This window comes from Ylistrum balloti, unplaced genomic scaffold (assembly GCF_031769215.1).
Source record: "Ylistrum balloti isolate Yb309-2 unplaced genomic scaffold, AGI_CSIRO_Ybal_v1 Utg370378, whole genome shotgun sequence".
In the NCBI taxonomy this organism is placed as follows: Eukaryota; Metazoa; Mollusca; class Bivalvia; order Pectinida; family Pectinidae; genus Ylistrum; species Ylistrum balloti.
This window is the reverse complement of record NW_026782264.1, coordinates 392310-406156: the sequence shown is the minus strand read 5'-3', so window position 1 is coordinate 406156 and position 13847 is coordinate 392310. Positions and strand designations below refer to the sequence as shown.

At 38.3% G+C, this 13847-nt stretch overlaps 1 protein-coding gene across 1 annotated transcript; it reads left to right on the top strand.

Moving 5' to 3' along the window:
- The first annotated feature begins 9779 nt into the window (after positions 1–9779).
- Positions 9780–11231, top strand: LOC132554092 (mucin-2-like). Its single transcript, XM_060218390.1, has one exon. The coding sequence runs from the start codon at positions 9780–9782 to the stop codon at positions 11229–11231; it is 1452 nt and encodes a 483-aa protein (XP_060074373.1).
- The last annotated feature ends 2616 nt before the right edge of the window (positions 11232–13847 follow it).

Here is a 13847-nt window from a genome sequence, read left to right as displayed (position 1 = left end):
TATATCCAACAGACGTGTCGTGCCCCATCACAGATATTCAACAGACGTGTCGTGTCCCATCACAGATATTTAACAGACATGTCTTGTCCATCACAGATATTCAACAGACATGTCTTGTCCCATCACATATATTCAACAGACGTGTCGTGCCCCGTCACAGATATTCAACAGACGTGTCTTGTCCATCACAGATATTCTACTGACGTGTCGTGTCCCATCACAGATATTCAACAGACGTGTCGTGTCCCATCACAGATATTCAACAGACATTTCTTGTCCCATCACATATATTCAACAGACGTGTCGTGCCCCATCACAGATATTCAACAAACGTGTCGTGTCCCATCACAGATATTCAACAGACGTGTCGTGTCCCATCACAGATATTCAACAGACGTGTCGTGTCCCATCACAGATATTCAACAGACGTGTCGTGTCCCGCTACAGAAATAGATACCTGTCGATATGTCTTGTACATGTACCATTATCAGGCTGTGTTTGGTATGATGGACAAACGTGACCACAGAACGGCGCTTCGGGAACCAAGGATGAGTACAGAAACCTAGATATGTATATAGAACGTATAAGATTCCAATGAATATCGGATTTCGGTGATGAAATGTCTCCATTCATGGCAGACGACATATTTACTGACATTTTTAGTAAAGAAACTATTGAGCAGATTACACAACATTGCTCTTTACATAGCATAATAAGTAACACGTAGCTGAAATTGGATATGGAAACAAGTTTTACATCTTATATAAATCCATCTCCAGAGTCAATTTGAACAACAGAATGACAAACAAACCCACTTATCATCACTTTAGAAGCAATATCTATCCATTTGTTCGCAAAAATTATCTAAACCTTCAGCATCGTTAAATTTAATTGGTGTAAGCGTCGTTCGTTTTGTGCAGCAATGTACACTGTTCACAACTTTGATCGCGTCTATGAAAGTGTACAAAAAGAGACTCTCCGCGGGGCAGATACTGAAGTTTGGCCGACAGAGCTCTTCAGTTGTACTGTGTCACAACACCACGTACACATGCTGTCACAACACCAAGTATACATGTTGTCACAACATCGTGTCCACATGCTGTCACAACACCACCTATACCTGTTGTCACAACACCACGTATATATGTTGTCACAACACCACGTATACATGTCACAACACCACGAATACATGTTGTCACAACACCACATATATATGTTGTCACAACACCACATACACATGTTGTCACAACACCACGCATATATGCTATCACAACACCACGTACACATGTTCTCACAACACCACGTATATATGTTGTCACAACACCACGTATATATGTTGTCACAACACCACGTATATATGTTGTCACAACACCACGTATACATGATGTCACAACACCACGTATACATGTTGTTACAACACCACGTATATATGTCGTCAAAACACCACGTATACATGTTGTCACAACACCACGTATAAATGTTGTCACAACACCACGTATATATGTTGTCACAACATCACGTAAACCCGTTGTCACAACACCGCGTATATATGTTGTCACAACACCACGTATATATGTTGTCACAACATCACGTATATATGTTGTCAAAACACCACGTATACATATTGTCACAACACCACGTATATATGTTGTCACAACACCACGTATAGATGTTGTCACAACACCACGTATATATGTTGTCACAACACCACGTATATATGTTGTCACAACACCACGTATATATGTTGTCAAAACACCACGTATAGATGTTGTCACAACACCACGTATATATGTTGTCACAACACCAAGTATATATGTTGTCAAAACACCACGTATACATATTGTCACAACACCACGTATATATGTTGTCACAACACCACGTATATATGTTGTCAAAACACCACGTATACATGTTGTGACAACACCACGTATATATGTTGTCACAACACCACGTATATATGTTGTCACAACACCATGTATATATGTTGTCAAAACACCACGTATAGATGTTGTCACAACACCACGTATATATGTTGTCACAACACCACGTATATATGTTGTCACAACACCACGTATAGATGTTGTCACAACACCACGTATATATGTTGTCACAACACCACGTATATATGTTGTCACAACACCACGTATATATGTTGTCAAAACACCACGTATAGATGTTGTCACAACACCACGTATATATGTTGTCACAACACCACGTATACATGTCACAACACCACGAATACATGTTGTCACAACACCACATATATATCTTGTCACAACACCACATACACATGTTGTCACAACACCACGCATATATGCTATCACAACACCACGTACACATGTTGTCACAACACCACGTATATATGTTGTCACAACACCACGTATATATGTTGTCACAACACCACGTATATATGTTGTCACAACACCACGTATACATGATGTCACAACACCACGTATACATGTTGTTACAACACCACGTATATATGTCGTCAAAACACCACGTATACATGTTGTCACAACACCACGTATAAATGTTGTCACAACATCACGTAAACCTGTTGTCACAACACCGCGTATATATGTTGTCACAACACCACGTATATATGTTGTCACAACATCACGTATATATGTTGTCAAAACACCACGTATACATATTGTCACAACACCACGTATATATGTTGTCAAAACACCACGTATATATGTTGTCACAACACCACGTATATATGTTGTCAAAACACCACGTATAGATGTTGTCACAACACCACGTATGTATGTTGTCACAACACCACGTATATATGTTGTCAAAACACCACGTATACACGTTGTGACAACACCACGTATATATGTTGTCACAACACCACGTATATATGTTGTCAAAACACCACGTATAGATGTTGTCACAACACCACGTATATATGTTGTCACAACACCACGTATATATGTTGTCACAACATCACGTATATATGTTGTCAAAACACCACGTATAGATGTTGTCACAACACCACGTATATATGTTGTCACAACACCAAGTATATATGTTGTCAAAACACCACGTATACATATTGTCACAACACCACGTATATATGTTGTCACAACACCACGTATATATGTTGTCACAACACCACGTATACATGATGTCACAACACCACGTATACATGTTGTTACAACACCACGTATATATGTCGTCAAAACACCACGTATACATGTTGTCACAACACCACGTATAAATGTTGTCACAACACCAAGTATATATGTTGTCACAACATCACGTAAACCTGTTGTCACAACACCGCGTATATATGTTGTCACAACACCACGTATATATGTTGTCACAACATCACGTATATATGTTGTCAAAACACCACGTATACATATTGTCACAACACCACGTATATATGTTGTCACAACACCACGTATATATGTTGTCACAACACCACGTATATATGTTGTCAAAACACCACGTATAGATGTTGTCACAACACCACGTATGTATGTTGTCACAACACCACGTATATATGTTGTCAAAACACCACGTATACACGTTGTGACAACACCACGTATATATGTTGTCACAACACCACGTATATATGTTGTCAAAACACCACGTATAGATGTTGTCACAACACCAAGTATATATGTTGTCACAACACCACGTATATATGTTGTCACAACACCATGTATATATGTTGTCAAAACACCACGTATAGATGTTGTCACAACACCACGTATATATGTTGTCAAAACACCACGTATAGATGTTGTCACAACACCAAGTATATATGTTGTCACAACACCACGTATATATGTTGTCACAACACCACGTATATATGTTGTCAAAACACCACGTATAGATGTTGTCACAACACCACGTATATATGTTGTCACAACACCAAGTATATATGTTGTCAAAACACCACGTATACATATTGTCACAACACCACGTATATATGTTGTCACAACACCACGTATATATGTTGTCAAAACACCACGTATACATGTTGTGACAACACCACGTATATATGTTGTCACAACACCACGTATATATGTTGTCACAACACCATGTATATATGTTGTCAAAACACCACGTATAGATGTTGTCACAACACCACGTATATATGTTGTCACAACACCACGTATATATGTTGTCACAATACCACGTATAGATGTTGTCACAACACCACGTATATATGTTGTCACAACACCACGTATATATGTTGTCACAACACCACGTATATATGTTGTCACAACACCACGTATATATGTTGTCAAAACACCACGTATAGATGTTGTCACAACACCACGTATATATGTTGTCACAACACCACGTATACATGTCACAACACCACGAATACATGTTGTCACAACACCACATATATATGTTGTCACAACACCACATACACATGTTGTCACAACACCACGCATATATGCTATCACAACACCACGTACACATGTTGTCACAACACCACGTATATATGTTGTCACAACACCACGTATATATGTTGTCACAACACCACGTATACATGATGTCACAACACCACGTATACATGTTGTTACAACACCACGTATATATGTCGTCAAAACACCACGTATACATGTTGTCACAACACCACGTATAAATGTTGTCACAACATCACGTAAACCTGTTGTCACAACACCGCGTATATATGTTGTCACAACACCACGTATATATGTTGTCACAACATCACGTATATATGTTGTCAAAACACCACGTATACATATTGTCACAACACCACGTATATATGTTGTCAAAACACCACGTATATATGTTGTCACAACACCACGTATATATGTTGTCAAAACACCACGTATAGATGTTGTCACAACACCACGTATGTATGTTGTCACAACACCACGTATATATGTTGTCAAAACACCACGTATACACGTTGTGACAACACCACGTATATATGTTGTCACAACACCACGTATATATGTTGTCAAAACACCACGTATAGATGTTGTCACAACACCACGTATATATGTTGTCACAAGACCACGTATATATGTTGTCACAACACCACGTATATATGTTGTCAAAACACCACGTATAGATGTTGTCACAACACCACGTATAGATGTTGTCACAACACCAAGTATATATGTTGTCAAAACACCACGTATACATATTGTCACAACACCACGTATATATGTTGTCACAACACCACGTATATATGTTGTCAAAACACCACGTATACATGTTGTGACAACACCACGTATATATGTTGTCACAACACCACGTATATATGTTGTCACAACACCATGTATATATGTTGTCAAAACACCACGTATATATGTTGTCACAACACCACGTATATATGTTGTCACAACACCATGTATATATGTTGTCAAAACACCACGTATAGATGTTGTCACAACACCACGTATATATGTTGTCACAACACCACGTATATATGTTGTCACAACACCACGTATAGATGTTGTCACAACACCACGTATATATGTTGTCAAAACACCACGTATAGATGTTGTCACAACACCACGTATATATGTTGTCACAACACCACGTATACATGTTGTTACAACACCACGTATATATGTCGTCAAAACACCACGTATACATGTTGTCAAAACACCACGTATACATATTGTCACAACACCACGTATATATGTTGTCAAAACACCACGTATATATGTTGTCACAACACCACGTATATATGTTGTCACAACACCACGTATATATGTTGTCAAAACACCACGTATACATGTTGTGACAACACCACGTATATATGTTGTCACAACACCACGTATATATGTTGTCACAACACCATGTATATATGTTGTCACAACACCACGTATATATGTTGTCACAACACCACGTATAGATGTTGTCACAACACCACGTATATATGTTGTCACAACACCACGTATATATGTTGTCAAAACACCACGTATACATATTGTCACAACACCACGTATGTATGTTGTCACAACACCACGTATATATGTTGGCACAACACCACGTATATATGTTGTCAAAACACCACGTATAGATGTTGTCACAACACCACGTATAGATGTTGTCACAACACCACGTATATAGGTTGTCAAAACACTACGTAAACATGTTGTCACATATGTTGCCTAATGGAATAATTTCAACTTGTCACATGACATTACATCATGTTGTCGCCTGGCATCATATTAAGTTGTAGCCTGGATTCAAAATCTGTTGCCATATGGTATCTCACTTGACACATGCCCCCCATAAAGTCTGCCACAAGTCTTATCATACCTATTGTCACTTAATATCATCTACGTTGTCACGTGGTATCATACACCTTGTCACGTGGTATCATACACATTGTCACGAGATCATATTTATTGTCACATGATGTAATATTTACAACATTTTTGTCATATGACATTTGTATGTTGTCACGTGACATCACACATATTTTCTATCACATTTTCACTTATCAATGATGTCCATTTTCCACGCGGTTCCTTTATTGAAAATTACAACGAATACACATACCGCTCGTCCATTTGACGTGACGTATTCCTGACGCACAACATGGACAGTAACCATTTCGAGTCCCGGCGCAGCTGTAGACTACATCAGACGATATTTTATGCTGAAACATCACATGGAAATCAACTTTCATTCATCAGAGTTCATTTCAACTTCTTTCAAAATTTGTAGATAATTTTAATGACTTACATATTGATTCACTGAATGAATTTCACTTTGTTGTCAATTATTTCTTAGATTTTTTAAATGTAAGTTATGCATTTTAATGTTGGTGAAAGCTCGAAATACAAACATTTTAAACGATATAAAGCTCTTGGTATGGGATTGACTTTGTGTATTTTTGATATGGCTCGAACGAAGGGAGGTAACCATTACAACATGTCGTCCTGGAAAATGAAAGCTAAAAACACTTTCCGTTGGGTCATTTTTTCATATTATGTTATCGCCCTAAAAGATCTAAAGAAAAAGTTGTGAAACATGGAATTTTTGTGAATTCTTCATTTCTTAAATTTCATAAGCAATGACATTTTTAATCTAGAAATATCTTCTTTTTCCGGAGGTCAAGGACAAGTTATTGTTATAAACTAAGTTGTATTTTATGGGATCAGATATCCATTGTAACTTTATGCTAAACGCTTCTCAGCATCCCTAATATTAAAACCGTAAAATCTGGAAAGTATTTTGTGTATGCTGGGTACATTGATGCGTTCACTCTAATCTTGCCGAAAACCAACGGATGGTGATGTGGGCGGGGTCTTGGATGTCAGTCCCTGTATCGTTGATGTACAAATCCCACTTTGTGATGCAAGTGTATCCCTTTTGAACAAAACCATACGCATTGATAACACTATCGAAACAATTTAAACGGTAAATGTTTATATTCTTCCTTTTATATATTTGAATAAATAGTTTGTTTTTGTTCTCACATAAAGTGTGTAAGCTTCTTGGTCGATGTCTTTGGACCGCCCTCCCACGACTCGGTCAGAGTGACAGGCGGATTTCAGGCCTCCCACCTCGCCATTATTTGACACTTTTCAAATAATGTCACATAACGTTTTCCTCTATGAAAGTATTGAAATAATGTAACGTAATCCTCATATCAAACAGCGATGGGGTATTGGTGTCCTGATCGGTACAGGAAGATTTGTCTCCCCTGATGTCAGTGGGGAGAGGTATTATTACTGTAAATTGTGTATACCCACATGGTTTGGTATCCAAACTACATACATCTTTAGATCCGTCTGTGTATATAAGTACATGTATACCTTCAAAAGATTTAACATAACTAGGGAATTATGACGTCATCGTCTTACTGACACTGAGACATAATTAGTATATGTAGATAAAGCGTCCGCGTTGAAGTTTAAATTCAGCGATGAACAGCTGAAAACAGGAAAAAAATGTAAAAAGTGGTAATTTCCTTTTCTGATACAAACAAAATTGATTAATCTTAATGATGTACATGGTGGGTGAGTTGAGAACAGACCCTCCAATTTTAAGTGATATTTACAGATTAAAACCCTATGACGTAATTGGTGTTGAGGATCGCCTGCTTCAGCTTGAAGATGCCTTCATGGCAGGTAGACAACAAATATATATATTGTAAGCCTTTATTTTTCCTAAGTGAAAGTAGTGAAAGTGAAAGATTTATTTGGTATTGATGGTGTATGGCGGTCACATCCCCAGTCCGTACCTCTACGGTATTCAATTGTGTTGACCATTGTTCACATCTGTCAGTGATACGGTCTATATGGGCACTGAGATCAGTACACTGTCAGAGTGCACGGCTTAAATGCTTATAACCCAAAACCTTTACACCAGACAGTTTGGAATATAAAGTTGCACTATGTATTTTTTCTCAATAAAGCCCCTCAGTATTTGTTTTCATTTGTTACATTAATTTGAAAGTTATATGATTTATCAATTTCTCTTGAAACATATGTATACAAGTGTTGTGAAATATTTTGATACACTCTGAAATATCACTTCTGCATAGTGTCTGGTCGATGTCATTCTGACCTCCCAGAGTTACTTCCCTTCGTGTCAGCACGGTATAACGATAAGCACGAGAGCCATTGGAGGCCGAGAATGTATACTGTATACATAGGAAAGGTCATGAGGTCTTTTCCGATTCTTACTTGTTGACCTGTAAAAAATATTTAATAAAAATACACATGAATACCATTATTCTTCATTTTGCATAGGAGCCCATTTCCTTCCATCATATCAAACTGCTTTTGTTCAAAATGGATGAGACTACTAAAAACAATTGTCTATTAAGTTCGCCTTTTGCTTAATTACTTTGACTACCTGATCGAAAGTACATTAACGTGATGTTAATAAATTATTTATTTCTAAAAAAAACATGTCAGTTTGCTGTTGGCCACCTTTTCACTAAATTCTCATGATGTTGAAGTAAGGCACACGGGTCTACAAGACAAAGGAACGCAAGGATGTTTACCTGTGTTTTGTTCTTGTACAACAATGGAGCGTTTCTAATTCGTTGGGTAATATTTTTTCACTCATATGATATATATTACATTTTGTCTTTATCACCATCTCCTGGATATATAATGTTCACTAAATCATTAACTTTGATACAATGTACACATAATGCTGATATGTATGACAATTTACAGTCAATAACACGTTTAGTAGTATGTCTACATCCATGTACAAAAATCTACACCAAGATAGAGTACGCTTGGGAAGCCCTGGAGTTCGTGTGAAGGTAAGATTAGACAGGTGTGAAAGTGTTCAGTCAGGTAGTTAATTAAGGTAACAGTACCATTACCTGTTGTCTGGAGAACAATAGACAGGTGTGAAAGTGTTCAGTCAGGTAGTTAATTAAGGTAACAGGATCATTAACAATAGACAGGTGAGAAAAATCTCCTTATCTGACAGGTAACAATAGATTTTCCTGTGAAGTGAACACATATCTGTTCACCTGGATAATTAGGATAACAGGACTGATTACTGTTAAGTGGTCTCACTTTTCTCTACCAATCAAGAGAGAGATTAACTGATCACTTATCCAATCAACCAATCAGATTATCTACATCAGACAGTGATTGGTGGCCTCCACCAATGAGAACGCGAGATAACAGTAGACTGAACTCCTGTTACCAGTGTCAGCCAATGACACACTTCTATCTTGACATCCAAGCCACCACTTTCACTTAAAAATGGTGTCAAGTGTCACAAAAAATCACAAATCACTCAGCTGCCAAAGTTGACATCTGCCATAACCTGACACCACTACTACTATGTCGTATGATATTCCCTCACCGATTCCAATGAAGGTTACCCCGGAGACAACCCTGTCTGACGTCATAGAGGCAACCATTCTAGATGGAGTCACCGAACTTGATGATCTGCTGGATTTCCTGTCTGACACAGTGGCGCCACATGGTACTACTACTCAAACACATAGCGAGACCACTACTACCAACCCTCACCCAGAGACCACTACTACCAACCCTCACCCCGAGACCAACACTAACAACCCTCACCGGGACATCACCAACAACACTCACTACGAGACCACCACCAACCCTCACCGAGACATCACCAACAACACTCACTACGAGACCACCAACACTCAATACGAGATCACCACCACCAACCCTCACCGAAACACCACCATCAACTCTAACTACGAGACCACCACCAACCCTCACCGAGATATCACCAACAACCCTCAATACGAGACCACCACCACCAACCCTCACAGAAACACCACCAAAAACCCTCACCCCGAGGCCATCACTACCCATCCTCCCTGCGATACCACCACTACTCAAGCACACCAAGAATCCACCACTACCCGCCCTCACCAAGAATCCACCACTACACTCGCTCACCAAGATTCCACCACTACCCGCCCTCCCCAAGACATCACCATTGACAGCCTTCTCAGAGAAACCACTACTCACAACAACTCTACTCCACAAAAGAAGTCTGCCCGCAGTCCCATCTCCGAATCCAGACCTGACTCCATCTTCAGTTTGCTGTCTTCCAACTCGCCACCATCCACTCCTCTACTCAACCACCCTTTCTTCTGTGAGCTCCGAACTGTCCTCCTTGATGAATGTAAGAAGTCCGCCACACCCAACTCCCTATTGTCTACCTTCCAACCTAAGTCCTACTCCACTGTGTCCGACAGAGAGCGCCGACTACAGCAGATGTTCAAGAGACTTCACAGTGTCCATGGTGATGAAATCCAGCAACTGTCCAGCTTCTACAGGTACCAGGCCGGAGCAGTGGAAATGGAACGTCTACAGAGCCTACAAGACAGTCCTACTGCCTACCACCCATCTGTCAACAGTTACTATGACAACCAACTTCACCTCATCATGGACCGTGTAGAGACTAGCCTCGACGGACTTGATACCACCAATCGTGAGAGAACCCGCCACCAGAGTGAGCCACTGACAGCCCCGAGTCGTCCACTGTCCAGACCCGTTCTGTCCCGGAAGGCCGTCAGACTGATGGAAGAATGGTATTACCTCAACACTGAGCATCCCTACCCGTCACCAGATGTCATTTACCGCCTCGCCGAGCAAGGTCACATCAAGGAGGAGCAGGTGAAGAAGTGGTTCAGTAACAAGAGAAGTCGTACACACAACACCAAGACACTCTCCGAGATCTCCAAGAGACGCCGCCGACCCCAGGGATCCCCTGGCGTGATCTACCTACCCAGCTTGGACTATTTTTGATATTTACAAAGTTATATTTAAAATGATTTTACCTAGTGCTACGAGATATACGGTACTATTTAACACAATGTACTCAGTGCTAGGAGATATACGATACTATTTAACACAATGTACTCAGTGCTACGAGATATACGGTACTATTTAACACAATGTACTCAGTGCTACGAGATATATGGTACTATTTAACACAATGTACTCAGTGCTACGAGATATACGGTACTATTTAACACAATGTACTCAGTGCTAGGAGATATACGATACTATTTAACACAATGTACTCAGTGCTACGAGATATACGGTACTATTTAACACAATGTACTCAGTGCTAGGAGATATACGGTACTATTTAACACAATGTACTCAGTGCTGCCATTTTCGCTTGTCATTTCTGTTCACTGGTTTTTTTTATATGTGAGGCCTGTACAGTAATAGTGCTTGTAATTCTTCTCTTTTTAAACTTTTGTATGAAAGTGCTACATTTTCGAATTCTCATTAATAGTTTTTCATTTGTAATTGTTGCTGTTTTCATATGCTAATGTATCTAATTCATATAATATGTATTGTTTATATGTAATTTTTATAGATGTTGATGTATCTGGTTCATGTAATGTCGTTTGTAATAAATGATGTATCTGGTTTATGTAATAAATGTGTCGTTTGTAATAAATGATGTGTCTTGTTTATGTAATAAATATGTCGTTTGTAATAAATGATGTGTCTGGTTTATGTAATAAATGTGTTTGTATTTAATGTTATAAATGTGTCGTTTGTAATAAATTATGTGTCTGGTTTATGTAATAAATGTGTCGTTTGTAATAAATGGTGTGTCTGGTTTATGTAATAAATGTGTTTGTATTTAATGATGTGTCTGGTTTATGTTATAAATGTGTCGTTTGTAATAAATGATGTGTCTGGTTTATGTAATAAATGTGTCGTTTGTAATAAATGATGTGTCTGGTTTATGTTATAAATGTGTCGTTTGTAATAAATGATGTGTCTGGTTTATGTAATAAATGTGTCGTTTGTAATAAATGGTGTGTCTGGTTTATGTAATAAATATGTCGTTTGTAATAAATGATGTGTCTGGTTTATGTAATAAATGTGTCGTTTTGTATTCAGTAAATGTTATTATACATTATTAATGGAATAAATATAGATTATGTATTGAAATATTGATGTGCATTGTTTTTTTCTTTCTCGCTCTCAGCAAGCCCTATTTTAACCGTCAACAACTCCAACTTAAGTTGCGAAAAGGAATGAGGTGTGAGTTTACTGAATTAAAATAAAGAAAGTTGAAAATCTAGTTAAATAAGATTCAGGCCACAATTAACGGGAGAGAAAGTGATGAGGGGTCCGTTAACTTCCTCATTATGAAGATCAACACAAATGATAATGTTTAACTGGGAATCAAATCCCCCATGTAGTTTCATGTAACAAAAACGCAAATTTTCTTAAAAAGTCCAATGCGCATAATCCTATCTGGTTCCGGGACAGAATTCCAACCACGACCTTTCCTAGTGAAATTAACATTTATAAAGGAATTATACGGAACTAACAACATTTAACATTCAACGAAGCTATAACCTGGTTCCAGAGCTATTGAGGAAAAAGAAAAAAAAAATTATGTTTAGGTACTAAAGGGTTTATCTGGTATATAAGGTTAATATTTGGGATTATATACCAAATGTATGAAAGCATGTGAAGCACAATAGAAAGGTATCCCAGTATCTTTACTGTCTCTCTGGTGTGCGACAAGAGGAATTTTTCCCTTCTTTTTTCTACTGGCTATTTTGTTACATTGAAAAAAAGTACAATATATCCTCAATATATTAATTAATAGAAATAAATGTAAATTAATTAATGAATAGTTTTAATTCTCTATTTATCGAGATGTATCTACCTATTAAGTTTCATATTGTTATCTCTTGTAGTTTTTCTGTGATATGTCCCAGAAAAAAATAGGACGGACAGACGGACAAAGCGGCGACTATATGTTTCGGGAATCATAAGCATCAACGTACATGTACTATGTACTCATACAGAAATCCGATCAGACATAAATGAATCAAAATAACGTAAAACCGCGGGAATAGACGCCTCTCTGGTGGAAGCTTTGAATAAACAGCACCATTTCCGTGAAATGGAAAGGGGACCATCCACTCTACGGTGAAACCTAACTTTACTTACCAAAGAGTTCCGTTTACGTATCGAGAAGAAATGCTTACTATGTACCAGGTAGGATGTATTGTAGTCGTCTCGATAAACGTATGGCGTCATGGGTGGAGTATGTCAGGTGCACGCTGTCGAGTGCAAATAGTCACACAAAAACGCAGATATCTCGATGATTACGTGTTTCCTTGGCCTGGTGAAAACATTTGGCTCTGTGGACAGGGAATGTTTGTAGTGCAAACTCTTCACACGTGGTGTGTTTGGCAACAATGTTACGTCACAGGGTACATGTAGGTTGACGTGTGGACAGTGGAACGACGACAACAACGTGTAATACAAGGCTGTTATCACTCTTATGTCACTGATCTTTTACAAAAACTAAATAAATCCGACTTGTGATCACACATCTAAATTGTTAAGTGATAAACATATATATACCATTATATT